Source organism: Osmerus eperlanus, chromosome 13 (assembly GCF_963692335.1).
Source record: "Osmerus eperlanus chromosome 13, fOsmEpe2.1, whole genome shotgun sequence".
In the NCBI taxonomy this organism is placed as follows: Eukaryota; Metazoa; Chordata; class Actinopteri; order Osmeriformes; family Osmeridae; genus Osmerus; species Osmerus eperlanus.
The window spans coordinates 12,981,242-13,008,659 of record NC_085030.1 but is presented as its reverse complement, the minus strand read 5'-3'; the positions used below and the strand labels follow the sequence as shown (position 1 = coordinate 13,008,659).

Genomic DNA, 27,418 nt, shown 5'->3' with positions numbered 1-27,418 from the left:
TTCCCTTAGATACCAAATTAAGTCTTTATTGTCAGGTAAGGCAAATTTGGTTTGCAGACAAAGTTAAAATATATAACATTAATAAGACATACAGTACATTACAACAGCGTCCAGAGAGCATTGGTTCAAAGTAGCTTGTAAGGGGATGGCCCAGGAAGACAATGATAGTATTGGACTCTTTCTGCATCTCTGCAAGACAAAATGGTCAGAGCAATGCTATGATGTAGGTCAAGACAGACTGAATAAAATGTAGTTAAATAGATAAATTCACGAAATAGAAAACATTTCCCATCAACTCTATATCAACACAAAAGGTGTGTACCCGTACTCATCCTCACAAACCCACATATGACTTAACTTAAACAATAAGCACATATGCTACATACACTTGCAGCAATTGATAAACTAACTTTGCACCAAACTGCATCAAAGAGTAAACACAGTTACTGTAATACAGTGGGCATGGTGTAGCCACAAATGACTTGGACCTGAATTACGTAAATGTAAGAGGTGGTTACAATTGCAAGTCATACAAATGAAGAATTAAAGGGCCTTTATTACAAAGTTTGAAGATAAGTAACTGGTAATCTACACTGGGTCAAATTTACCCTAACTTCACTTCTTAAGTTTTTAGTAGTTGTGAAGAATGTTAAAACCAGCCCAAGCAAATGTTCTTAAACAAAGTTAAATATTTATGTTGAATATTATTCCACTTTTATCATTGTTGAACACTTATTTCTAGTACATTTGCTGTGGCAAAAATTAGGAAGGCACTATGATACATTCACAAGTAAAAAACAAAGGCACTTGAATTTGAGGTAGAACTTTTGGATCTGTCCCACTATATTGCAATAAAAATATCTTACTTATACAGCTGCAACAATTTTATAGGAAAGTTATATGTAAGACACACCAAAAATACTTTTGCCTTTAATGCAATCATAACAATATGCCTAGGGTTGAGAATTATATCAGAGATGAAAAACAAATCTTAAAAACCTAAAGATCTGGGTGGTATTCCAGAAAGCAAGTTATGCGACTTAACCGGGTAAGTTAACTCTCCAGCTGACACAAAATGTCGCTACAATGCTGTGTGCCAACTCGATAGTTCACTTACCTGGTTATGTTGCATGATGCTTTCTGGAATACCCTCCTGAAGGTTGGAATTTAGTTTTGTATTTTGCTTGATTACTGGTTGTTAACATACAACGTCCAATATGGTCAACTCTGAATGTATTTAGCTCACAAGCATGCTTCTCACTATCTCCTCATGTTATGGTTAAGCTGGCAAATATATTAAAGGAGTATCCCTGAGTAGAAGCCTGGAGGGCAGATATTAAGTTGGAGACATTACATGGCAATCATGAGCCCCTTGTAAAGGGTGAAACTGTCTATAGCTCAGTGAGTTCTTATTGACTAATTAATGAATATCTATGTGCAGTGAATGTCTTGGAAAATACACTCAGCACATTTACTGGGCAACACAGGGCATTCAGTGAAACATTTTTGTGAAAATCACTAAATGTTTTTTAAATGGTTTACATTCACCATTAGAAAACAAATATTTTGGAATAGCATTCTTAAGACAACATTGATCTTCCTCTGATAGATTCAGTAAAACCGTAATTCCTTTGGTTATGATCATAATTGTTTTAAAGCAGGTGATAATACACTTTATGGCCAATAGTATACAGACAACGCTCTGTATACAGACATCTGCTTGTTGAACCTCTCATTTCCAAACTTTGCATATTTAACTGCTTTCAATATTCTGGGGCTTTCCAATATACATCCGCCATAAATGTGACATGAACACATCAAAACATACATAAATATTGAAACATCAGCTATGTGTACCCCTTTAAAATATAAATGCTGTATAAAGACGTTGAAAACTGAACTCAGCAGTGTGGGTCACATGCCCCATTTTCACCTGAGAGACATTGAGCATAATGCACAGCATCACTGATGGTGAAAAACACATGTTCTCTTTCTCCATCGTTGTCTGGGTAGTACCCCCCTCTCTGCAGAGAGGCACGCACTGAGAAGTTACACTGTGCCAGTAGTACCTTCACTCCCAGCTCTTTGTAGTCCTCATATACCTCTTTCAGTGAATTCACCCCAGCTGTATCTAAAAATAATACCGGACTACAATCTATCACCACACTGTGGAAGCTGGACTTAACTGGCAGAAAGACATTGGTGGTCATCTCTGCCTCTTGACCCTTGGTCCTGTTCTCTCCTGCCCTCATCTGACCTTCTCGTTTCCGGTTCTTTTCCAACTTCTTGCGATGGACCTTTTCCTTGACCGGGTCTAGCCCCAGCCGGTGATAGAGGCACTTCTTGAACAAGCTCTGATTGGCGTAGTAGATGGGCGATTCATAACGGAAGATTGCAATGCCAGGCTGGCTCTGGATACCGTGGTAGCCGGCTAGGTCCTCATACAGTTCGCTGGTTCCAACCCTTCCCAGCTCCAGGCCTTGGGCCCTCTGCGTGCGAACCAGAACACAGAAGGCTGAAACCAGGACCCCAACCAACAAACCAAGCTCTGTGTTGATCAAAGCCGAAGTTGCGGCAGTAATAAGCCAGATGCTTGCGTCAACACGGTTTACGTGCCACATCTGAGGAATTTCCGTGAACTTTCGCAGTGCCCCGCTAAGGTTCACGATGATGATCACAGCCAAAACACACCTGGAGAAATGCAAACCCAGCAACAGCATCATCAATGAAAATGAAATAATTATGCAAGTGGGATTATTAGTGGATACTGAGCACCACAAAATCATTTTCTGAGTGACTATTAGAAAGCACCAATAATAAATGACGATAACAATTAGACAAAATGAGATATTAGAGGTAACTCAATAGTCATACTACAGTAAATCATGATAAATCAATTAGTAAACAAATTAATAATTGAAAAAAATGAATGCATTACTTCTGCAGTGAGTAGAAAAGTGGGGCGATGAGCAGAAGTACTAGCAACAGCACCAGAGCAGTGACCAAACCAGAAAGTTGGGTCTTGCAGCCTGTTGACTCCTTCACCAGGGTTTTCGTCAGTGCTGCGCTAGTAGTAAAGCAACGGAAGAACGATGGCAGGATGTTACAGAACCCAATCGCGTACATCTCCTGGTTAGGATCCACTTGGTAGCCGTGCTTCTTGGCGAACATCTCGGACAGTGAGACAGTTATAGCGAAACCCACAACAGCAATAGAGAAGGCATCAACCGCCACGGCAGGGATAAGTGACCAGGAAGGCATCTGGGGTGGCAGGAAACCTGTGGGGATGGTGCCAGCGACATCTGACCCATACACCTCCTGGAAGCATCCAAAGTGGGAAGCAACTGTTGCAGCAATGACAACAAAGAGTTCCCAGGGGATCGGTGCCTTGAGTCTGAGGAGTAGATCCATAGTTGTGTGGTCAGATTTTATTGAAAAATGTATATAAAAGTTTTTTTGGTGAGTGTGTGTGTAAATATTATAAAAATGCAAGGGATACAGTATAATGCTGTTCCAAACAGAGCCAACCCATACCTGGTCTTGAAACGCTCATTCAGTTCCTTAGTGGGGACCAGGACAAGCAGGCAGAGAAGACTGGTAAACAAGTCACACAAATTGGTGTCGGCCATGTTCTGTAGTAGGCTGAACCAGGTCTTTATTAGGGTGAACCAGCCTTGAGCCCTAGGCAGCTTCAGTCCTAAGAGGTACTTTAGCTGGGAGGTGAGGATGGTGAGGGAAGCCCCAGTGGCAAAGCCGCTTAGGAGGGAATCAGACAGGTAAACGGACACAAAGCCCACCTGGAGGAGACCCATCATAACCTTGAAGGGACAGGAGGGAAGTAGGGGTAAAGGTAACTATCGATACAGTATTTGCGGATATTTTGTGATCATCCCAGAGCTTTGGGGTTTGTTAACTCTCGGCCACAGTCTTACCTGGTACACCCCAGCCGTGAAGGTGACCGTAGCTCCGACCATAATGGCATAACAGCTCTTATCGCAGACTAGACCAGCACCTGCGGTGTCATTCCCCAGTCTGCCCAATATAAAGGACGTTGTTTTATTACTGTATCCCTCTGTGATGTATCCTGCTGCAGCCACCTCCCTGTCCACCACCTGCCCCACAAGAAGACACAAAACGCCAAAGATACCCACAGATACGTGACGTGAGGTGCCCAAGAAGGAGTAGATGATGGAGGAGAAGAAAGAGGTATAAAGGCCATAAATGGGTTCCTGCCCAGCTAGTAGGGAGTAGGCAATAGACTGGGGAACAAGCAGTATTCCCACAATTAAACCTGACATAATGTCACCAAGGAGCCACTCTTTAAGATGGTAGCGAGGAAGCCATTGTAAGATTGGGATAAACCTAAGCACAGAAGCTTTGGCTATCTGAGCTGAGCTGCAAAAGCAATGTTTTTGTAGCCTCCGAGCAAACACTGTGTTCCATGGCTCTTCTGTCTTCTCTCGTCTCTCTAAGACAATAGCAAGCTGCAGGTCACTGTCCTTGGCTACTGAGTAGGAGTCGTTTTCATCCACAGCCGGCCTTAATGTAGCCATCATATACTCTGCAAAGATATTAAAGGTGATTATTATTATTGTACAGAAACGTTGTATATGTCAGTCCTATTTTCCATTGTCAACGGTTTTGTAGTTAAGATAATAAATGTGTTTCTTGTTCATGATGAAATAAACTGCTGATTTGGCCTGGCACAATATTTTTGCACAAACACCTATGGAATCAAATCAATTATATCATGCTATTTGTGGAGTGTTCATAATAATTTCGTCCATTCTAAATGTAAGGTCTTTTTAATCGTAGGCCTACTGTTACTTGTGTCTGCTGCATATGACATGGTAAATACTCTACAAGATACTATGAATAAATACATACGATTTGTGCTGAAATAGGGCATAGCCTAGGCCTATAGCCAAACCAGTCTATGAGCCTATACCTCTGTTTGCCAATAGGATTACTGGCCATGACAAACACTTATGCAGTAGGCTAGAGTGCCTCGTTGTACTGAACACACTGGAAAGGCAAAAAGTGGCCTTTTGACTTTTCGATTTTAACAACTATGCTACTTTCATAAACAATCCTTAATGAAAATTTAGTTGAACTGTATTTTATTTGAGTAGTTCTCAAAATTTGGGGATGCGTAAACTATAGTGGTGTGGTTCAGACAGGCATGTCCACGAGGATTATCCGTATGTCTACTATACAGTTGGTAATGTACAGTGAGACATAGTGGACGGGATCGGAAAGCATACTGTCAATTGTAAATTGAAAGCTCACTACTTCATTGGAGACACTAAACTACTTCTAAACTCCATCACTTCCACCCTTTGTGAGAGGCTTTATGAATGAAAACCGTAACTTCTGGTCGCCAACGTGTCTAATTGACAGCAATTAGCTCTCCAATAGTCTATATTTAATGATAGCGTTACTCACCTGAGTTTACGTTCATCCGTTCATTGCACAGACTTGTTTTTCAATTGTAACATGAGAGAACAAGAAGGCTGCTTCTCAATCCGGTTTACTTTAGACAACGTCACCCACGCCGTGTACACGTAAACACGCGATGGAATGATAACCGACTAAAAGGACCAAAAATAATCAAAAATCTGCACAAATGCGCACCGTTTTGACACTGCACAACAATTTGTAAACGTAGCCTATTTTATTTTTTAATAATATAGCCTATATGCAGCATTCGTTAGCGACATCTATTTTGGTCCATGTCCTTCTGATATTTGAGACCTTTGAGAGGTCAACATAATTCTCTGCCCCCTGGTGTCAGATACGAGGCTCCATTGCTTATGCGGGGTGGGTTGAACTGAAATATGTAGCCTATACAGGCTACTGAACGCAAATATACACTAACTCACGAGTCCCTATCAAGATTATAAAAAAATAGCCTAAATGAATAGGCTACTAAAACAGTAAGTCACTTAAGATGAGTCATCTCTTGATACAAAATAAGCGTATAGCCTAGAAGTTAGATTTCAACCAAATTCTAATTAGGCATAGTTTAGGCCTTACTCCACACACTACTAGGATGTATGAGGTGATTTTTAACGCTTTTGTGGCAGTTTTTTCACTTTCTTTACCTGGTATAGGTCATTGGCTCAATCTTTACAGACTGAAAGTGAGAACATTTGTCATTAGTGTTGTGTGGGCCGCATGGGATGTTGTAATACATTGAGCACTGGCATGCCAAGGTACACCAAGATACAAACTATCCAACCTAACTTAATTTCCATACCAAAGTTAATATTTACATAAAATGTTCTTTTAACGCATTGCCAAAATACATTTTTACACAATTATTAATGACTGTTATTGAAATCTGTTTAGGTCTGTTTTGAATGTATTCCTTGTGGAAACCAAAAACATGTACAAACAACATTCACTATCTCGGGATCTGGTTGCACAAATATGCCACTGTAATATTTTTGTGGGTTTGGCAGTGTTATGCAATGGAAACTGCCATTTGTCTTTAATATCCAATATGCTTGAATCCATATCTTAATACCTCTCTGCCTGGATTTGATTGCTCAATTTAATTTATTTTCCAGTTAGTTGCAGTCTTCTCATATTTGAAGGCAGGATATGTTATGTAAAATGGCTGCGAGCAAACATTAACAGAACTTGGAACAGATGTCCCTCTGGTGGTGTATAGGGTACATTTCACAAGTGCTTTATTTTGAAAGCTTATTTGTGGTTGGGGCTACAATTCATTTACACCTCAAAATATAATGCAACCACTATGGATTTCACATGACTGGGGAAAAATATTAATCTGTTGGATGAGTAAGGATGTGTATCAGACAAAGCAGGGTGCATGCTGTGTAAAGCTGGTTAATGGTGCGACCTGTAGCAGCAAATGTAGATTCAGAACATCCCAAACACTGATAAGACACACTGCCAATTTAAATATAAAAAAGAATGGGGACAAAACTGCTCAATTTAGAGTGGCCTTTTAATGTAATCAAAACAAGGTGCATCTGTGTAATGATCACACTGATCAATAAGCTTAAAACTTCCTCATTCCATCCACCTGACTGATGTGGCCCATCATAACAAAAAACTGAAAACTTCTCAAAAATGTATGAAGACAGACATGTCTGGGATCTAATTTCAGCACATGAAACATCATGAAGCATCAAATCTCAACACGTTGCATTTTTACTTAATAAAATTTATATTGTTTGTAAATGTCTACTCAATATTAGTATTTCTCAAAAGATGAACACGATTTCCAGTCTTGAAACATGTTGATCCTTCCTCTGTGTTCTACACAATAATCAGCCTGGAAAGTTTTCAAACTTTTAAAAACTTTATTACAAGCAAAAGAGTGAAGCTTAAGGGTCAACAGAATACAGGATATTTTAAGTACAGAACTGCAGGTATAGAACAGCACATCTTCGACAAAAAAACATCAGGTCACAGAAAAAAGAAAAGATCACCATCAGATAAAACAAAATAAATAATGCAATGATCACGATAGTGCTTGACATCTCAAAATAACCTGTCACTAATCTTAAGATACTCAAAAGTATACATTGCTTCCAACTCCATTAATACCCCTGAGTTCATGTTGCTAAACTAATTGACTTATCTGGCTGATAACTTGACTGTTACCACCCAACTTCTTAAAATGCGACGTGAACTACATTTATTTAAAAAAAAAAAAACATTTCAAAATAAAATTACAATTTGACAGTTCTTAAAAGTTTAACTGGTATCAAAGTCCATAATGTTTAGGAGTCTATGTGGAAGGGGTTGAAAACAGGGGCTAGGGGGAGGGGTGTTCATTCATTCAGAGTGGGTGATGGGCGACGATTCCTTGGGTTCCATTGTAGCAACAAAGAAAGTGAGCACCCCGACCCATGGGTGTAATATCAGTTCTTTGAATCAAACTTTCCCTATGGACATTTCCAAATTAATTACGGAGGTCAATGGTTTCTAATAGCCGCCATATCCCCCCCTGCCGTAGCCGCCGCCGCCACCTCCGCGGGCATACGGTGCACCGCTTCTGCTGGAGTAATTGCCCCCCTTCATGGCTCCGTAACCGGAAGACTGCTGTGCGTAGTCGTCGCCAAAGTCACTGTATCCGTAACCACCCCCCATTTGGCCCCCATAACCTCCTCCGTAACCCCCCTGGTTACCGTAGCCTCCGCCGTTACTGTACCCGCCGCCGTAGCCACCGTCGTTACCACCGTAGCCTCCGCCATAACTGCCATAGCCTCCACCTCGGCCGCCACCGTAGCCGTTGTATGACATCCCCCTTCCTCGTCCGCCTCTTCCACCACGACCACCGGCCGCCTGCATCTCTTGCTTGGTGAGAGCTTTCTTCACCTCCACCTTGTGCCCGTTGATGGTGTGGTACTTCAACAATACTGCTTTGTCGGCCGAGTCATTATCTTCAAAGTAGACAAAGCCGAATCCCCGCTTCTTCCCGGTCTCTTTATCGGTTATGACTTCGGCCTTCTCTATTGCGCCATACTGAGAAAAATATTCATTCAGATGTTCGTCTTCTATGTCGTCTTTCAAACCACCTACAAATATTTTCTTGACTTTAGCTAGTGCCTCTGGCCTATTTGCATCTTCACGAGCAACGGCTCTCTTCAACTCCACGTTTGTACCATCTACGACATGTGGCCTGGCAGCCATGGCGGCATCGGCCTCCTCCGGTGTAGAGTACGTGACAAAGCCGAAACAGCGGGACCGTTGCAGCTGCTGATTTAGAACCACCGCGCAATCAGTTAACTGACCGTACTGCTCGAAATGCTGCCTAAGTCCATCGTCGGTAGTCTCGACGTTCAATCCACCGACAAAAAGCTTGCAAAGTTGGTTTGTCATGATTGTTTGTAGACTGGCAAAACGGCAAATTCGTTCGTTCTTTTCTCCAAGATGCCGATCGACGTAAAAGGCCTTCCTTGCGTTTGCCGTCTGTAGTGTACGTGCAGCGTGCACGGTACGTTCTTCGTTCTGATTCGCAGTTCACTTAAGCCCCGCCTATCCTGGCCACATTTTAAAAAATAAGATACTGTTGAGAACCCCAGTGTTTAGAAGCCTCCTCGTTAACAAATTACCGAAGAAACACTTTTAACCAGTGAATCTCAGACTGAAGGCAATTTCTGAGGCATTACAACTCACGGTGTCCTGCCAAATCAAATAATTTCAGACAATAGTAAACTACAATTTTTCATACTCGTCCTCCAATAGGGTTTATCCTTGGTCGATGCCACATGTTCTCCATTACATAAAACATTCAGTGGATTTAAGATATTAAACGTCTAGATATTAAATGTTGAAACTGAAGTCACAATGTTGTGTTCACTATATAATCATTAAATGGATGCTGTGTCCAGCTATACAGTCACTATGATCAAAATCTTATTTATCCCAAATTTCCAAAGCCATCACTCAGGATTAAACTTTGAAATCGACTTCAAAGACAGAATGCATTAATGTGACAACCCCATCTAAGTCACCAACAAATATCCGTGTCTTAGTTTGATCCCATTACATTTACATTTAGCAGGCGCTCTTATACAGAGCAACTTACAGTAAGTACAGGGACATTCCCCCCCGCGGCAAGCAGGGTGAAGTGCCTTGCCCATGGACACATCATTTTGCACAGCCAGAATCGAACCGGTAACCTTCTGATTAATAGCCTGATTCCCTAACCGCTCAGCCATCTGACTCCATTAGTTAAAGGGGCAGTTGGTAAACCAACCATTTACATATTCATAACCTCATTAATCGACCTGGCATATCACCAATGAAGTGAATTATGTAATGTATACTATGTACTAATGAGGAAATAGCATGGAGTTTTCCCAGACAGTTCTTCCTTGTCTGAGGGTTTATAGGTTTGATTTAAGTGCAATTCTATGGGTGTATTTGAAGCCCTCTGATTGTAAAAAGGGATATACAAATGCAATTTGACTAGGGAGTTAGGTGTTGTGGAAAACCTACACATATCCACCCCAATATTCATCGACATGGTGAGGATTCACTTTCATCTGAAAAACATGTTTCTCCAGTGCTGAAGGCAGAGCTCATCCCACTCAGCATTCATAAGTCTTCAATGATTCAATAAGACAATGCTAATATTGCTATAATATTTATTATAAAAACAGTCTTAGGATCCATACACATCACTTGCACAAGCAATCCCCCCATAGTATGCGATGTGCCACCAAACATATGCATCTCCTTCCTAAAAATAAAAACAAAAGCAAATTAGGAAACAACTTCTGTATCATAGCCTGCACTTGTACAAAGACAGTAACATGTTCATACTCCATGTTTACCAATACACCTGTAATTAAGCCAGGTGGGACAAAATCACCTTGGGTGACGCATCAGCAGTTAGCATGGTCCCCAGGTCTGGATGCACTGGAGACATGTTCCTCTTTGCCAGATGAATGTCCTGGCACTGGTCACAGGACAACCTGAGAGACAACACAAAGTAAAGAATGAACCACTAGTCAGGTAGATTTTTCCTTTTCTGGAGGTAGACACTAGGTGCTATTCCATGCGCATAAACACAGGAATAGCAGTGTGTCTCCTTAGCCCATTACATATTTTTAAGGACCAAATTGACCAGAAACCCCCTTTTTACTAAATACAAGACGCTATAGATTAAGTCTAAGTAGTAACGATTGAGTTAATGCAAGAACCTTAGTAAACATGGTACATTTGTGTACCATTTGAAAATCCATAGCTTTAAATACTTGACCAACACATAGTGAAGACAGGTTGATTTACATACCTAGTTGCTGGATGTGATCCTAAAGAGATATTTCAGAGTCCTATCACAATCGACCCCAGGTATTGAACAGGGTCCTGTATAAACAAACTGCTACAGCTATTTTGGCGTACTGGGATAACAGTATGAACACCTAAATGTAGGAATCAAAAATAAATATGAGAGCCCTCCAGTCCACAATAAATTCACAAAAGCATAAAGGTAACTACTGTACGAGACAAAGTGCAAGTCATATTGAATTTACTTTATTAGCCATCTAGAAAGCCTCCATGCATTGGCTATGGGCAACGTGACTTTACCATTCACCCACTGGGAGCTTGCATACAATAAATTGAAGAAATACCGGTTAACTAGTGATACGAAAACAAGTATAGTTTCAATTCACCTGTAACCAAGAGAAGAGGCGAACTTAAGGCAACCTGGTTAAATGAGTAAGAACTAGCTAAACTTGTTTAACTTTTTATTTAAAATGAACATACATATGTATATCAATGCTTAACAATAGTAGTTTGATCTTCAGACAGATTATACAATATACATGAGATATTGCTGGAAGTGAAGGAAACGAACAGGCTGATAAGGTGGACGCTTTGTGTAGTGGCTGGGAATCTACTGACGTACTTCGTTGATTTACAAAACATTTTGGCAAGAAAATGAAACTGACTGCATCCGCTCCACCAATCCCGCGAACACTACAACCTAAGGGCTATAATAGTGGACAGTTACACAATTTACATCAGAGACATAAGCTAGGAAATCCAATGCCATAGCACATGCGCCCCTTCCCCATACATTGAAAACAGACTAGTCTTAGGGAAATTCGATACCATTTGCTTAAAATGCAGATAAGAAAAATATAGTAGTATTTAACAAAACAATCCTAAGTTACTAAATTCGAGAAGATGCTGTACGCATAACTAAATAAAAAGCAGGTCAACTAACGACAGCTACACGCCCTCAACTTTAAACATAAGATAAATGAATTCTGCAATCGAACGTGTCCTACGGCAACAGCTGGTCGTGCAAATCAGGTTCTGGGAAGTGATCTTCCTACCTGTTTGGTCTTGAGGTCTTCGTTAATGATTAGGGTTCACAGTGTCCGCATTTTGGCCTGGTGTTTTACGGCTGATGCCCCATGACTGATTTGAGCTCGGTTAGACGTCCAATCTGACGGTATTGAGGGTGTGAGAATTCTTACGAATAGTCTGTCGTGGACATTGGTTCAGTAGCCGCCATAGGCACCTCTGCCGTAGCCTCCAGCACCGCCTCGAGCATAGGGAGCACTGCTCCGACCCGCAGCGTAATTGGCGCCGCTTTTCATGGGCCCGTATCCGGAGGCTTGCTGGTTGTAGCCAGTGCCAAAGTCACTGTAACCGTTGCCGCCACCATAACCACCCATCTGGTCGCCGTATCCCCCTCCGTAGCCACCGGCAGCTCCATAACCTCCTCCATAGCCGCCACTAGCATAGCCGCCGCCATAGCCTCCATCATAGCCCCCACCGTAACCACCCCCATAACCGGTGTTGTAACCACCTCTAGCACTGCCGTAGCCGTTTTGATTGCCTCTCATGCCTCTCCCCCCTCTACTCCTACCACCACCGCCGCCGCGCATTTCTTGCTTGGTCAGGGCTTTCTTCACCTCCACTCTATGACCGTTGATGGTGTGGAACTTTAGAAGGGCTGCTTTATCGGCAGCATCGTCGTCTGTGAAATGAACAAAGCCGAAGCCCCTCTTCTTTCCGGTTTCCTTTTCAGAAATAACTTCGGCCTTCTGTACCTCACCGAATTGAGTAAAATACTCAGTTAGATGTTCATCTTCAATATCATCTTTCAGTCCTCCGACGAATATTTTCTTGACCTTTGCGTTTATCACTGGGTCATCGGCATCTTCGCGAGCAACAGCCCTCTTTACCTCCACGTTTTTGCCATCGACGACATGTGGCCTAGCCGCCATTGCAGCGTCGGCCTCCTCCGCGGTCTTGTAGGTTACAAAGCCGAAACAGCGGGATCTCTGTAGTTGCTGATTCATGACTACAGCACAGTCGGTAAGCTCACCGAATTGCTCAAAATGCTTGCGGAGTCCGTCATTGTCGGTATCGACGTTCAGTCCACCGACGAAAAGTTTGCAGATTTTGGCAGCGTTGTCCATTTTAGACCTTCTGGGTTTGTCGTTACCAGCGTCAAAAGAATATGAAGGTTGTGTGGGGGAGGGATTCAAGCTGTATTTATAGGGGATCATGACGTCACATTTCACGAACGCGCTTGCCAATCGCACGACAGTGCGCCCATTTTGAGATCTGGAGAGGTTTTTAAAGAAAATATGTGTATACTGATAAACTATCTAGGAAATCCACTACATGGAAAGCGGTTCATTTATGTGTTGGCAAATACACAGTTTGTGATGGTTTAGTAAGCAGACATTCAGAAAACGAGTGCTACTGTTTTCACATTGCAAATTGTAAGATAATTTCCTTTGTATTATAACTGTTGTTATAATATTGTGTTATAATTTGTATTATAACAGTTTTTGATTGAACCCAGCAATCAATAAACCTGAACACCTTTTCATGTGTCTTCCATATGACACATGCTTCTGCACATTCTTTAGTAAAACCTGCTTAACCTCTATCGTGGTTTATTGGATTTAAGCAGTAGACTGTTCCTAGAATATTGTGAGCCCTATGTGAGAAACTTGGATTCAATGTCAGCTGGTAAACTGATGAGGATATTTGCACAACAGCAGAGGGCATGTCATGTGGTCATCTGAACAATGACTTTGGTAATGCAGCCTAGTGCTGCCTATTTGTGATTGAATAGATTGATGAGGCCCCTCACCCTTTATGTAAAGTCATCAATAGGGCAATCGAGACTCAAGGTGCCAACAGTATCAAACTGCAGTTGCCGATGCTTGCTGAGTGTAGAATATGGTCTTAATGGTCATCACACCATGATTATTTGTAAATATTGACATCCATCTCCTCCCCTTAAGTGTTCACTACCCTCTCATGCATCACAAACCTCTTTTTATAACGTTTTTTCCAACTACCTGCCACTCCCAAACATCCCAGTCAAGCCTTGGGGGTTTCTGTTGTGGATTAGTATGTTATAGTATATATAGTGATACAAGTTATATACCATTGAGTGGCTGGTTGGGAAAAAATGACAGGATACATTTTTACTTAAATCTTTATCATCAATTGTTCTTGAACAATCCATCTATCCTACCAAGATAAACATGCATGAGCAGTTTCTAAAGTCTTTCTACTATGACAATACTTAACAGTTGAAAAGCAACCAGCCAATGAAAAGTGGAGATGGTAATGATCGAGATTCATGACTAGGTGACCTTTAATCCTCAAGGAACACCTATGCCAAACTATGCTGTTCTATGAAATCGGAAGTCACACAAACTATCAGCCAGCAGATACAATTTTATGAGCAAAAATATTCACAACATCTTTTCTTTATTGTAATGCACAGGGTTTATCATTGTAAAATATGTATGAAGTTAAATGGCAAACATTAAGTGATGTGGATGAAACTCATCACTTTCATTTCAAATGAACAAATATCAAAAGTACAGTGACTAATTCACAAGTCGGTTGGGAAAAAAGGAATTGCCAAACCTCACACAATGTAGGAAGACCACTTGGCAATAGAAAACAGATAATTTAGCTATTCTATTGAAAACGTATCTGAGTAAGTCCACCTTTTGTCAAGGGGATCTTCTGGTGTTCTAAAACTATGATAGGTTGGTGTAGGTTAGATTTTGTAGTTCTTATTAGTTTGTTTTGGTCATTCTCCAGTTTAGTCCCTTCAGTTACTGAGAAGACAAGAGAAACATTGCCCAAATGTAAACAATTGACAAACCCAAATCTGTACACCATGATGGTCAAATCTGTATCCAGTATTTTTCTAAAAGGAGCCCATTTCCAAAGTCCGCAAATCAACGCCCATGCCCCTAAACATGGCTACAAACAATGTTAACAAGAATGTGCATCACGAAACGAAAGGCCGCTCGATGCAGTTCACTTGACCCCGCCTATAACTCAGTCTGCCAAGTTTATATTGACAGCACACTACTCGGGGGCCTACTAAGTTCAATCAAACTCAAAATGTCTCACTTTAAAAACATTTCTGTTAACTAATAATCTCTTGTTCACTCCCACAGTGTTCTGAGTCTGAGTCATCTCTGACCAGTATGTTGTTGTCAGTTGATGGGGGGTTGCGGTTGTAGACAGGATATTCATCAGAGCTGAATGAGCTGGAGTTTAGCTCAGTTGCATCAGGGCGGGCAGGCAGGCCATATATGTAGGCTTCCCGCCACGCACTGATTGGACAAGGTCACAGGTTACGGTAGAAGAGTATCCAATCACATGTTGTTCCTTAGTTGACCCATCTGATCACATAATGTAGACTTTCTCAGCCTGGGAGAAGTTGAATACCTCTTTGGTCCGTGGGCAGACTACCTTGTCATCTTGACGGATGGACAGGAGGGACTAGAGAAAATGAAAATATAAAACAATTACCAAATAGCTACATCTTTTAATTGAAATCAAATCACCCATCAGCTTTGGCCAAGCGTGAATCCATTTCTCTTTCACTGTAGTGATTACTGATCTGACAAATATGCAGTGTACAGCTAGCTTTGATTCTTTATTTGATTGATTATTTGGAAGAACTCAAACATGGCCTTAGGTTTCAACACCGAGATGCAGTATGATCACAAAGCCATAATAACAACAACAGAAGACGGAAAGAAAGACTGACATTGTATCCGTAGACGTATCCATTGGGCAACATCATGGGAGGGTTGTTCTCGTTCATCACCTCTCCAGAGATCTTACACACCAGCCGAGAGTTGGCACAGTGAGCCATGGGAAGGGGCTGAGCCAGCTTGTTCAGAGACTTGCTACAGACTGGACAGTCTGGGTTCTTCGAGGTCCCGTCCTCCTTGTAGCACTGACTGGGGGTGTGATGGTTAAGGGGCTGAAACTGGTGCGTCGATGGTACCAATCACAGTCTGGAATTCCCTCTTTCTATGATAGAATGCTACCAATCAAAAATAACTGTGTGGCTGTATCATTATTGTATAGACAACACAAATCTGGAACACGGGAGCTTATAAATGCAGACAGTGTAGAGATGGGACAGGGGAGATGGAGGGAGAGGAACAAGTGAGGGAGGATACGGCGTCTTGATGGCAGACAGGCCTGCCTGGAGGGTGATGGTGAACACAGAGTTGTTCCCCAGCTGATGGAGACGGTAGTTGTCGTATCTAAACTGCTGGATCAGCATCTTCCATCGGGCTGGGTCCAGCAGGTCCTGGGGAAGGGGGAACATTCAGACACAATCCAACTGATACGATCAAAAACTAAAAATAGTCTCACGCAAACAAACACACCCTTTAAAAACTGATCTTAAAGCAATGGTGGAATAAGTAAAAATGAATCCTAGTGCATATTTGATGTCAATCAGTTAACACATGTATCATGTCATTTTTCCATCCATATGGTATAGCATGCAGTGGGCTCCATTCACAGGTGACTTACCTTATAGGGGGAGATATGAGTGTCTGAGGGGAAGGCGAGCATTCCCATCACCTGTCGTACCTCGTCCAGCTGCCCTCCCTCAGCTTGGCTAAAGTGTTTCCGTGCATGTCTAACATATATGCACGCACACAGACAAACAGAACGGTGTTGGCCCATAACCTCCCTCTACACTTTTTATCCCTCATTCAAAATGGCATTAAAAGTGTATTTTCAAAGAGGCTAACTCATCCAGCAGCATGGTATTATTAAAGAGGCTAGCTCATTCCCCTACCTGACGGCATCCATGCGTTTGTTCTGTCGTATTAGCTCGATGAACTCCTGGATCCTCAGACTAAACTCCAGACAACTCTGAAGAGGAGAACACAATGTAATGTACTGTATGTGAAATCACACTAAACAGAATATAAAACCCAGTTTAAGGTCATTCTAAGACCAGAGACAGACATCTGCTGAAATGTGAGACCAATAATGCTCACCTTCATTTTGCGAAGGCGTGACTTGTTGTCATGGCACCAGGCCAAACATGTGGCGGTTTCTTGTCTCTCCAGCGACTCCTCCACTTCCTTCGCTGTCAAAAACATCTCGATGTTCACCAAGTCCTGGAGCACATTACATGACGCAATGCATAGAATTAGAACGCTGTGGGCCATTGATTCCACAGAGGCAAAGAACAACACAGGCGTTGCCAAGTCTTTTCTTTGTCAACTGGTTTTGTTAGATCAGGGAAAACGAATGATATCCTCCACCAACAAACAAAACTGTTTCCGACAGATGAGAAACAACATCAGACATGCTACCCAAACACACGTACTTCTATACCACTCTGGCGTGCCAGTTTGACCGCTGTGTTGTAGTAGCCGCAGCGAAGCAGGTGCTCCACCATCATGCGGTCCATGCGTTTCTTCTTCCACACGTTGGTGCCGGCAGGCTGGTCACTGCTGTGCTCCTTTAGGTGCTCAATGCGCCGCTTGCACAACTTGGCACTCTCATCTTCTGCCTGTATAGACTCTGCTGCCTACAACCCAGATTCCACAACCAGATTAGGGAGGCTGCAGAACATGCAGAGTAGCTACATTCACTGAATGCCAAGGTTTCACCCAGCATGTTTTACTGTAGTACTCATATCCCAAACTGCTGTGGATTCCCACCCCCCCAAATAGTTCCAAATGGTCTATGTTTTAGTCTAAGGGCTAGGGTTTTGCTTTTTTCTAGCATGCCATATCTTAAACATGATCTTGTAGGAAAGGGTGACCTTGTGTGAATATAGTACTTTACCTTTCGCTTGAGAGCACTGAGTTTCTCCACAACCCCATCTAGTAAGGACACCACTGAGTCTACTACTGGGAAGCTGCTCAGGGTCTTCTCCAACTCTGCCACCACCATTGTTACGTGACTAGTCTCTCGGTCAATATTCTTCTGGGCAGCTCTGAAGCGCTTGTTCAGTGTCTCGTAAGGTACCTGTGTGAATGATCAAGACAGACGGATTCAATGCCAGTCCTTAAAAAAGACTAATATGAAAATAATTTTCATATTATGCAAGGTTCCACAATGTTTGGGTGATACTTGTTTAATGTATCCAAGTTAACTTAACATTATACATACTATTTTACAAAGTACAGTATGCTCACCACTGACCAGATAAAATTGACGCATCATCACTGAAATCGATTTACAAATACTTACCCAAACGACCACTGACCACAAACAAAGACGCGAGCAAACCAACAGCATTCTAACAGGCCATGAAACGATTGTGTAGCGGTGCTGTCCGGTGAGAACCTTCTAGCTAGCCATTTTGAGAATAACCTGAATCGCAAGGTAGCTTCAAACCACCATCTTACTTGCATTTAGACTGCCAGTGTGTAAAACTGAATTGGATACAATAGTATGACAATACATTATGTGGGGTGGGGTACTCTTCGCAATGAGAGGTACCATGTCATGATACAGACAGCTAGCTCTAGTAGTAGAGTAATCGGTTTAAGGTTAGCCTAGCTCTAGTCTAGCTAAGCTACCTAGCACCAGAGTAGTCAATGCTGGGTAATCAATTGGACCTTTACTCGGATACTAGCTGTCTGGGAAATATACTTTCCAAACTTGTTAGAGGCAAGCCAATGTAGGCAAGCTGCTTGCATACGATAGCTAGCTGTCGTTAGTTAGAAGCTAAGTTACAAAGCTCTGATGTTAGTCAGACAGCTGCGTCAGTGACGAGTGGATGACAGCAACTATGCTAGCGTAGCCAGCTAGCAGTACTGTAGCCTAGTAGTAGTACTAGTATTAGAATGCCACATTTGTAGGCAAAGGGGTATGATCGACCTGGTTAGCATGCGAACTTTGAGACAACACATTAGACTAACTTCAACCTAGTTTAGCGTCTTTTTCAAAGGAAACCACGTCCTTGAACAGCTACTAGTACTAATGATAAGAGAGCTAGATACAGTTAAATGCTACCACGACGTATCTGACGTTGAGCTAACTACTGTAGTCTAACGTTAGTCTGCTTTCATCGGATTCTTTCACAGCTGAGCACAGTAAAGTTGTCAAAATAAGGCTTCTTCACTGGATAATACATCGATGACTATCTAGAACGAATGCATTATAACACAACGTTGAGGCTTTGGCCTGTGTCATCGTCTCTATATGATCCGATTATTACCTTTAGGGTGGGATATTCTTGAACCTTGAGAGCCATGGATAGTTGTGATGCTGTCTCTTGCACCGCCATTTTCGTTTATAATGTTAGTGGTGGTGTTGGCGTTTTTTTCGTTGCAGCGTAAAATGGAAAGCCTATTTAGCTCAATACTGACATCTTGCGACGATGTAGATGGAACCATGTTGGTTTATCTTATTACTGTGAGCACTGAGCAGTTACATATCGGATAACGTAGAAACTTACATCAGTGTTGCACTGCACATTAATACGATATAATAATATCACTCTCACTGGCCCAATCATTCGTCTTAGATGGCCCCATCCTAACTTACTGTTTGTTTACAAACTAGCTTCCAAAAATGTATCATTTATTGTTGTAGAGTCATAACATAGTAATAGATACACTCATTATAACTCTCAATTCATATATGATTGCAGGATACCTAGTTAAATCTTACTATCATAGCATAGGTTTAGCTGTCTGGATCATTTACAGTACAGTAGGCTACTAGAAAGATTTACATGGGATTTTACTTCCAAAATAGATGAACGGGATGTCTGTTATATTACACATACTCAAGATACATAGTGTAACTGTAATGTAATAAAAATATTTTTATAAACAGGACATATCCTACTAGGTTTCTATATTAACTTATAAATGTGACTAAGTTGTAATCAAACCATCAAAAAGAACCGTCCAACACCCTACCATTGCATAACACGTCATGTTTTCTATCTTGCAGGAAACAAAAGATCAATTTGAGTGGCCTTAGCTCCTCCCCCATTCCCCATCTCTTTCTTGCCGCCACCTCGTACTTGCGCACCCCCCTCTCCTCCTCCAACCTTTCGTTTTCTCTCTTTCCCACTCCTATAAAATGCAGTGACACTTGCATTCTGTGTATGGACGCGTTTTTGACAGAGAATAATAGCCAAAACAGATAGTGAGAAAGGGAGGGAGTTAGAGTGAGGGAGGGAGGGAGAAGAAGGGACGGAAAAAGGGTGAGCACATGTGTATATTTGTCACTAAGGGGGCAGGAAAAAAGGAATAAGGAAGCTGAGGTAGCCGCCATATGCTGTGGATTTTGTGAATGTCTTGCTGAAGTGAATATCCTTCTTTGGGGGAAAAGATGGGAAGCTCTCATTTGCTGAACAAAGGCTTACCTCTAGGTAAACGTTTGCCTCTTTTGTGCATGGATCACACATTAAATGTGGTATTGTATGATTGTGTGTGGATGGGTGTATTTGTGTGTGCATATAGATATTTGTTTTGTTTTTCATACAGTATTCCCCCCCCCCCTCCCCCCATTATCTTAAATCTGCACTGTTTGTTCATGCTCACAGAGCACTGCTTGCTCTCTGCTGAGTGTTAGTGTGTCTGTATTTGCATGTGTGTGTTACACTGTAGTCCTGGTCATAGGATATGTGTGGGCAGCAAGGTCAGGGTCTGTATTGTTTATCTTTAGAATGATGACACTTTACAGCCGTGATGAAAGACAGAAATACTCAGATTTTTTCTCTTTGGAGATTTGAGGTACTGGGGCTGCCAATGATCTGGCAAATGATTTCCTGTGCATTCTCCATTCGGAGAGAATGTCATCTCCGGCTCTGGCCTTGAAAATGTTCCTAATTCTGACTTTTTAGGAGGAAGAAAATGCTCATTCTAGAACAGTCCACAGAGGAACTAGGGTAGACAAGGACAGATATAAAAATGCCCTCTTTAGCCTCTTGACTACTGTTTCTGAACTGTTTTTAAGTATTGTCCCATAAAAATATTTGCACGCAGTACAGTTTGATCCCATGGAGGATGCGGTACATGTTTATTCACGTCTCGTGTAGCATGTTCGGTATCGCAGGGGTCCTCTGATCGGGTTATGAAGCCCAGGCTAATTAACACAGATGTCTTTCATCCCCTGTGGGGACTCCTTATTGGCTGATTACAACCCATGAAGATCACATGTCAGAAAATAAGTCACGGGGTATCAGAGATTTGGCAATAAAACATCTTGTAATTATACATTAATACATGAAAGAAAAATGCCATAGCTTTATGTTATATTATTGTGGTGTTTATTACATTATTATTTATTATCCAGTTTTTGTTTAGAGGTAATCATCAAACACGGGTGATAAAAATGATCCTTATCATGCTACACAGGTCTAGACAAATGGTTCGTATAATTTTTGTACTAAATAGCTTCTGGCCGATGGTCTGTTTTGCTGTGATCTAAATAGACTTCAACTTAAAGAGATCTGTCAGAATCACAGTTTGTCTGTGTTTGTATGTGCTTCTGTGTGTGTGTGCCTTGTCAGGTGTGTGTATGTGTGTGTGCGTGTGGTGTGGTCTGACGATTTATAGAAGCAGGGAGAAGGAGGGAAGGAGATGGGTGTGTCTTCTGGCAGGTCTCTGGTGGGAACTGAGCCGTGGGTAGAGATAGGCTAGGCCTGCCTCCGCCATGTTGAAGCACGCCACATTGGCCAGGAACATAAATTACTGAGCTTGACAGGTGCAGACATTCTCTCCCTTTCTCAACACTGAGTTTTACTTACTATACCTATTTCAGAACATCTGTAACCTTGATTGTATGCTTTGTATTAATGAACATTTAATTATAGAAATGCAATTCCTAGTGGGCACAATAAACTAATTTATGCTAAATGAAGATAGGACTGCCCCTTGTTACAGTTTTTCTTATTCAGATATGTCAAGGATTTAATTACATGTGTTTTATGTGCCACTGAGGATAGTTTCCCTGTTACAAACGTCCAGAACAGAGGTTTTGAACATCCAAAATAGGGGATGCGTCAGACACATATGTCCTGCATGTGTGAGTATGTTGACTTGTTTGTGTGTACAGTCACAGCCACTAGGAGACAGATACCCCAAGGATATGGACACAATTCATGTTCTGACTGTAAAACTAAGAAACCACATTAGACCTTGGAGGGTGAGTCAAGATCTGGAACTAGATTTTTTTTTCCACTATGTCTCGTGGTTTGACATTAAAAATAGAAAATAAATTAAAGGAGTCCTCCTGTATTCTGTAATTTTCCTAGAATTATTAATGTGAATTCCTTGAAAGGACATGGGGCTAATAATATCATAAAGAGCTGGAGAATAGATTCAGAGCAACTTTGTGATAACAAGGACAATTTAGTAAACAACAGAACAGGTTTTGTTTGTATACTGTTTCAGTATGTGTGTTAATGTGTTTTTGTGTGATTGACAAGGCAGTTACTCTTTAAAGGTACATTTGTTTAAGTAATTTACAGTTACTGTACATTTAATTAATTTAGCAGATGCTTTTATCCAAAGCAACATACAAATACTGCTTTTATCCGTTTGGTCCCAGTTTCTGACTAATGGCAGAAAGTGGCCCATTATAATTATTGCACTATGGAGAGTGGGAGGGGACTTCATTATTGCTTAATGACACTACACTTTCTCAATAGCCATAGTGTGTTTCTGGTGCATTGTCAATTAGAATTTCGCTTTCTAAAGCCATGGCTTTAGGTACTATGCTCTCTTCAGGAAAACCAGCTAATATTTTGGAGGAACAAAACGTTGCTTTATGTGCTTTTTGATTTGTTTTGTAAAGGAAAGGTTGTATGTCACATACAATGTAGGAAAGCTGACAGAGTAAATCAGCGTGTCTAATATTACGCCACTAAGTTTAGGTACTAAGATTAAACAATCTCCATTGTGTTTATGTTTGTGCTGTGTTTGTCCAGGCATCCGGCCACCCATCATGAATGGGCCAATGCATCCACGACCTCTGGTGGCTCTTCTGGATGGGCGTGACTGCACAGTGGAGATGCCCGTGCTGAAAGATGTGGCCACTGTGGCCTTCTGTGATGCCCAGTCCACCCAGGAGATCCACGAGAAGGTAGACGGAGCACACACACACACACACACACAAGAACACATCATTTTCCCCCCCACACACTATCATGACTATTATGCAACATGGCTCATAAGTGTACTAAGCTTTATTAAGCTGATATCCAGATTTTGTTTGTGTTTAGCCTATTGTCCAAGTCTGGATGCCTGCCAGAGAAATTACATTGTCAGTCTGTCTCTCAGTGTCTCTCTCTCGGTCTCTCTTCTCCTTCCCTCTTCCACATCCATCAAGGTTCCCGTCAAAGTCTTACTGTCATGTAATGACTCATTTGAGTGACGCAGAAGCTTCACACAAGACATAAAACCAAACCTACCTGACTGCATTTCTGTGTCAATCTAAACCTTCAAGAAATCCTTCTTTCTCACAACACACCATTTTATTCAACAATATGCAAATCTAACCCTACCTATCTATCCTTTGCATTCTGGAACAAGTATATCCTCTTTGTTAATCCTGCTATTTGGTTACACAGTTGTTCACGTGCTAAGATAACCCTGCTGCCAGTCTTGTTGCCCTCTATGTGCTAAAAAAACATTGTTATCTGTCTCTGTAGCCCTCTATGTGCTTAAGACATCTGTACCTCTGTCTCTTTCATGTTTTTGGAGACAGCTCTGTTACCTGTGTCTTTGTTGCCAGGTTCTGAACGAGGCTGTGGGAGCTCTGATGTACCACACCATCACACTGATGAGGGAGGACCTGGAGAAGTTCAAAGCCCTGAGGATCATCGTCCGCATAGGCAGCGGCTTCGACAACATTGACCTCAAATCTGCCGGAGATCTAGGTGAGCTGCACTGGCATCAAGTAACACAGGGATCAGATGGCTGAGCGGTTAGGGAGTCGGGCTATTAATCAGGAGGTTGTTGGTTCGATTCCCGGCCGTGCAAAATGACAGGCACTTCACCCTACTTGCCTCGGGGAGAATGTCCCTGTACTTACTGTAAGTCGCTCTGGATAAGAGCGTCTGCTAAATGTAAATGTAACAAAAAAACTAAAACAAACGAGAAAAGTCACTCAAAAGCAGATATTACATAAATATCAGTTATGATAACCTACAACGATTTTGTCTTTTGCAGCCTGGTCGCTCATTCCGTTGTCAAACTTGTACTTAACACCTTTCGTCCATTTTGTCAGTGTGTGACCCTCTCCTCCTCCTCACCTCTCAGGCATCGCAGTGTGCAACATGCCGGCAGCGTCCGTGGAAGAGACGGCCGACTCGACGCTGTGCCACATCCTGAACCTGTACAGACGAACCACCTGGCTGCACCAGTCCCTCCGTGAAGGAACCCGGGTCCAGAGCGTGGAACAAATACGGGAGGTGGCGTCTGGGGCGGCCAGGATCAGAGGGGAGACTCTGGGCATCATCGGACTGGGTAAGGACAGGGTGTGGAGGCGGAGGAGGAGTTGGGAGGGTTGTAGATGGCTTTGAGGCTTTGAAGATTTGCTCAGATTTGGCATAGCATGGGGTAAAACATGGTTTGAGACTGGTTGAGTCTCATGAGATGAAAGGAGGAAGTTTGGACGTGGCGTCCAGAATTGAGGGATGGAGGCTTGGGGTTGTGACTAAAACACCATGTGTTGCGGTGTTTGTTCAGGCCGTGTAGGCCAGGCGGTTGCTCTGAGAGCTAAAGCCTTTGGCTTTAACGTGATCTTCTACGACCCCTACCTGTTGGACGGTGTTGAACGAGCTCTGGGGCTGCAGCGGGTCAATACCCTGCAGGACCTGCTCTTCCACTCGGACTGTGTGTCCCTGCACTGCAGCCTCAACGAACACAACCACCACCTCATCAATGACTTCACTATCAAACAGGTGCATGCACACACACACACACACACACACACACACACACACACACAAACACACCACTTCACAATCATATAACATGCACAGAACTAACACATAAGATGGATTTTCACCACTGATCAACAACATAAAACATGTGCACAATGTTCAAAAAGGCACATGCGGGCAAAGATGTTTCGTCAAAGATTTGTTCATTTGTTTCTGTGCAGATGCGTCAGGGAGCCTTCCTGGTGAACACGGCACGAGGGGGCCTCGTAGATGAGAAGGCCCTGGCCCAGGCCCTCAAGGATGGGCGGATAAGAGGAGCGGCGCTGGATGTTCACGAGACAGAGCCTTTCAGGTGAGCGCACACACAGACTCACACAAGATAGCCCTTCTGCTCTCCCTGCCCTCTCTCTTTCCTGCCCTCTCTCTCTCTCTCTCTCTCTCTTTCTCTCTCTCTCTCGGAAAAACACACACATAAACACACATACACTGGAAAAGTGGTTGTGAACGTGTATTGCTCGCGGCCGGGGTAACTAGATCTAACTGTGTGTCAGCTTCAGCCAGGGCCCGCTGAAAGATGCCCCCAACCTGATCTGCACCCCTCACGCCGCGTGGTACAGCGAGCAGGCCTCCATCGAGATGAGGGAAGAGGCGGCCCGAGAGATACGACGAGCCATCACCGGTAGTTCACACTTCATGGACACTGTATTAGAACCATACTTTTCTCACGGCACTTTCAAAATTAAACAATGAGCTTGCAAGTTGTTTATCCCGATGTGCAATAATGAGTCTAAAGCATAAACAAATCAGACTAACAGACTACAGTATACATGTGACAACTCGTACAATATGTTTTTTTGGTACTCATATGGTTCTCATATGGTGTAACAGACTGAACGCCGCAGGAACCACAGATTCACTAATGATCCAGCACTGTTCCCATCTTCAGGTCGTATCCCAGACAGTCTGAAGAACTGTGTGAATAAAGAGTTCCTCACCCAGACTAACCACTGGGCGGGTATGGACCCCGCAGCGATCCACTCTGAGCTCAATGGTGCTTACAGGTAACATGGCATATGAACAACGCTTTCCTGTTTTACATGACATTGCATGTATTTAAATGAGACAGATAGGTTACCACGGCTAGAGAAGTTTTAAACAGGTAGCCTTGCCCCTTATATTAAAGAATCGAATATCTTCGAGGTTGAAAATGTGTGTACATATTTGGTTAATAATCACTTCAGTCGCCTGATTTTTCGGTGAACTTGTGGTAAAATAGACACTTATTTCTTTGTAACCATCGCTGTCCTTTTCTGTGTCTCCTGGTTCTAGATACCCCCCCGGGGTTGTGAGTTTGGCCTCTGGGGGCCTCCCTCTTGCCGGGGAGGGGATTGTGCCCAGCGCCATGCCCTCAGCCACACACCCGCCCCACAACCCTTCACCTAGTCAGCCAGGCAAGCCAGATGGAGACAGAGAGCAGCACCCTAATGACCAGTTGTAACTTTACCTTCAGTAGATACCAGTCCAAGCTGCACCCACACAGGGCTCTCTGGTCGTAGCCAAACATCCTTTCCAGAGAGTGCTGTGGTACATTGTCGATCTATTTTGGGGAGCATTCAGTGAGCTGAAGCACTGCACAATGTTGCAAACAGAAATGTGAGGTACATATTACAGATTCGTACCTGTTCTAAGTGTACATTTCTACCTGAACATTGTTTAATGTTGCACCATCCTGGACACACCAACTGCTTTTCACCCCAAAGAGAAGGGAAAGGAGGTGCCAGTGGTTCTCACCTGTTCCATTAGCAGACTTACTGACTGACGGCCTTCCTGGCCTAACCCTATTTTGGTTGCCCTTAAAAAAAAAAAGAAAACGTTTCTAAAAAAGATTACATTTAGTCATTTAGCAGACGCTCTTATCCAGAGCGACTTACAGTAAGTACAGGGACATTACCCCGAGGCAAGTAGGGTGAAGTGCCTTGCCCAAGGACACAACGTCAGTTGGCATGACCGGGAATCGAACTGGCAACCTTTGGATTACCAGCCCGATTCCCTCACCGCTCAGCCACCTGACTCCCTAGATTATATCAATTTGGAAAGAAAAAATGAAATTCTGCTGTTTCTAGACTGTATTTTGTTCCAAATATGTGGATGAATATCTGTTTGTGTGTCCTATACGGATTCATTGTTCATCTGAAGTAGTCGGTAAAAGATTAATGTTTGTGTACAGTTTTTAGGGTTATGAGAAAAATATGTTTGTAGGATACAAGAAGAAAAAAATATATCAAAGCAACAAATTTGTCCCCCTGATAGCCACAAAAGGTTTTGCACTCCTTCTCAGGAAAAGCCACTTTTGTTTTAAGACTGCTATGAGACTCATTCATTCTGTCAGTTAAGGGGCATGTTTTTTTCCCTGGGCTCTGTGTAAATGTTGAAACTGCATTGGGAGAGGCGGCCCTTGTGTCTCGTGCATACATACCTGGTGTCCTGCTTGCCCGTGTCAGTGTGACTTGATTGTAAGTGTTGTCTGAGAAGTGGCTGTTAGCTGCAGAATTAGTAGCAGACCTTCTGCCTATCTTTGGTTCCCCCTATGGTAAAGTAGTAGGCTTAGCAATATATGTATTATATTATACAGTAAAATATCATTATTTTTGGTCAACCAAAATCCAGAAAGAAATGTTTGTGACTGACTGTATGCATTTGTATGAATTATTTTGGAAAGAAATTAAAGTCGCTTTAGAAAGTTTA

The 27,418-nt window shown here is 42.4% G+C and overlaps 5 protein-coding genes and 1 long non-coding RNA gene across 7 annotated transcripts; 1 reads left to right on the top strand and 5 right to left on the bottom strand.

Moving 5' to 3' along the window:
• LOC134032265 (uncharacterized) lies at positions 1-27,065 on the bottom strand. The gene is made up of 2 exons (XR_009932002.1): positions 26,564-27,065; positions 1-1,322 (listed from the first exon to the last, which is right to left on the bottom strand). It is a non-coding gene; the product is annotated as an uncharacterized LOC134032265 (long non-coding RNA).
• On the bottom strand, positions 539-5,531 carry slc26a2 (solute carrier family 26 member 2). Its single transcript, XM_062476172.1, has 5 exons — positions 5,446-5,531; positions 3,933-4,561; positions 3,535-3,818; positions 2,939-3,394; positions 539-2,691 (listed from the first exon to the last, which is right to left on the bottom strand). The coding sequence occupies exons 1-5, from the start codon at positions 5,459-5,461 to the stop codon at positions 1,902-1,904; spliced, it is 2,175 nt and encodes a 724-aa protein (XP_062332156.1). The 5' UTR covers positions 5,462-5,531; the 3' UTR covers positions 539-1,901.
• On the bottom strand, positions 7,315-8,967 carry LOC134032557 (heterogeneous nuclear ribonucleoprotein A0-like). Its single transcript, XM_062476552.1, has one exon. The coding sequence runs from the start codon at positions 8,857-8,859 to the stop codon at positions 7,963-7,965; it is 897 nt and encodes a 298-aa protein (XP_062332536.1). The 5' UTR covers positions 8,860-8,967; the 3' UTR covers positions 7,315-7,962.
• Positions 11,225-12,988, bottom strand: LOC134032556 (heterogeneous nuclear ribonucleoprotein A0-like). The gene has a single exon (XM_062476551.1). The coding sequence runs from the start codon at positions 12,924-12,926 to the stop codon at positions 12,000-12,002; it is 927 nt and encodes a 308-aa protein (XP_062332535.1). The 5' UTR covers positions 12,927-12,988; the 3' UTR covers positions 11,225-11,999.
• maea (macrophage erythroblast attacher, E3 ubiquitin ligase) lies at positions 14,223-19,141 on the bottom strand. Its single transcript, XM_062476550.1, has 9 exons — positions 18,986-19,141; positions 17,605-17,787; positions 17,141-17,344; positions 16,806-16,928; positions 16,601-16,677; positions 16,330-16,438; positions 15,969-16,102; positions 15,548-15,743; positions 14,223-15,276 (listed from the first exon to the last, which is right to left on the bottom strand). Exons 1-9 carry the CDS (start codon positions 19,052-19,054, stop codon positions 15,181-15,183), a joined length of 1,191 nt encoding a protein of 396 aa, XP_062332534.1. The 5' UTR covers positions 19,055-19,141; the 3' UTR covers positions 14,223-15,180.
• On the top strand, positions 19,952-27,418 carry LOC134032264 (C-terminal binding protein 1). 2 transcript variants are annotated; one of them, XM_062476174.1, is made up of 9 exons: positions 19,952-20,152; positions 22,715-22,869; positions 23,521-23,665; positions 24,048-24,254; positions 24,477-24,691; positions 24,895-25,025; positions 25,231-25,352; positions 25,620-25,734; positions 26,003-27,418. In XM_062476174.1, the coding sequence occupies exons 1-9, from the start codon at positions 20,113-20,115 to the stop codon at positions 26,169-26,171; spliced, it is 1,299 nt and encodes a 432-aa protein (XP_062332158.1). In that variant the 5' UTR covers positions 19,952-20,112; the 3' UTR covers positions 26,172-27,418. The 2 variants fall into 2 exon arrangements, with proteins under 2 accessions (XP_062332158.1, XP_062332157.1); XM_062476173.1 differs by having other exon boundaries at positions 25,225-25,352.

Bases quoted from the DNA above. Each gene is read 5' to 3' on its own strand.
- slc26a2 (XM_062476172.1), bottom strand. The intron at 3,819-3,932 runs GTAAGACTGTGG...TGTCCCTTCAAG, and splicing joins TCACGGCTGGGGTGTACCAG to GTTATGATGGGTCTCCTCCA. The intron at 2,692-2,938 runs GTAATGCATTCA...GCATTTCTCCAG, and splicing joins CTTTTCTACTCACTGCAGAA to GTGTGTTTTGGCTGTGATCA.
- LOC134032557 (XM_062476552.1), bottom strand. From the start codon at position 8,859: ATGACAAACCAACTTTGCAAGCTTTTTGTCGGTGGATTGAACGTCGAG.
- LOC134032556 (XM_062476551.1), bottom strand. From the start codon at position 12,926: ATGGACAACGCTGCCAAAATCTGCAAACTTTTCGTCGGTGGACTGAAC.
- maea (XM_062476550.1), bottom strand. From the start codon at position 19,054: ATGGCGGTGCAAGAGACAGCATCACAACTATCCATGGCTCTCAAGGTT. The intron at 17,788-18,985 runs GTAATAATCGGA...TCATTCACACAG, and splicing joins AAGAATATCCCACCCTAAAG to GTACCTTACGAGACACTGAA. The intron at 15,744-15,968 runs GTATCCTCCCTC...TCACACCCCCAG, and splicing joins CTGTCTGCCATCAAGACGCC to TCAGTGCTACAAGGAGGACG.
- LOC134032264 (XM_062476173.1), top strand. From the start codon at position 20,113: ATGGGAAGCTCTCATTTGCTGAACAAAGGCTTACCTCTAG. The intron at 24,255-24,476 runs GTAAGGACAGGG...GTGTTTGTTCAG, and splicing joins TCTGGGCATCATCGGACTGG to GCCGTGTAGGCCAGGCGGTT. The intron at 25,026-25,224 runs GTGAGCGCACAC...ACTGTGTGTCAG, and splicing joins CACGAGACAGAGCCTTTCAG to CTTCAGCCAGGGCCCGCTGA.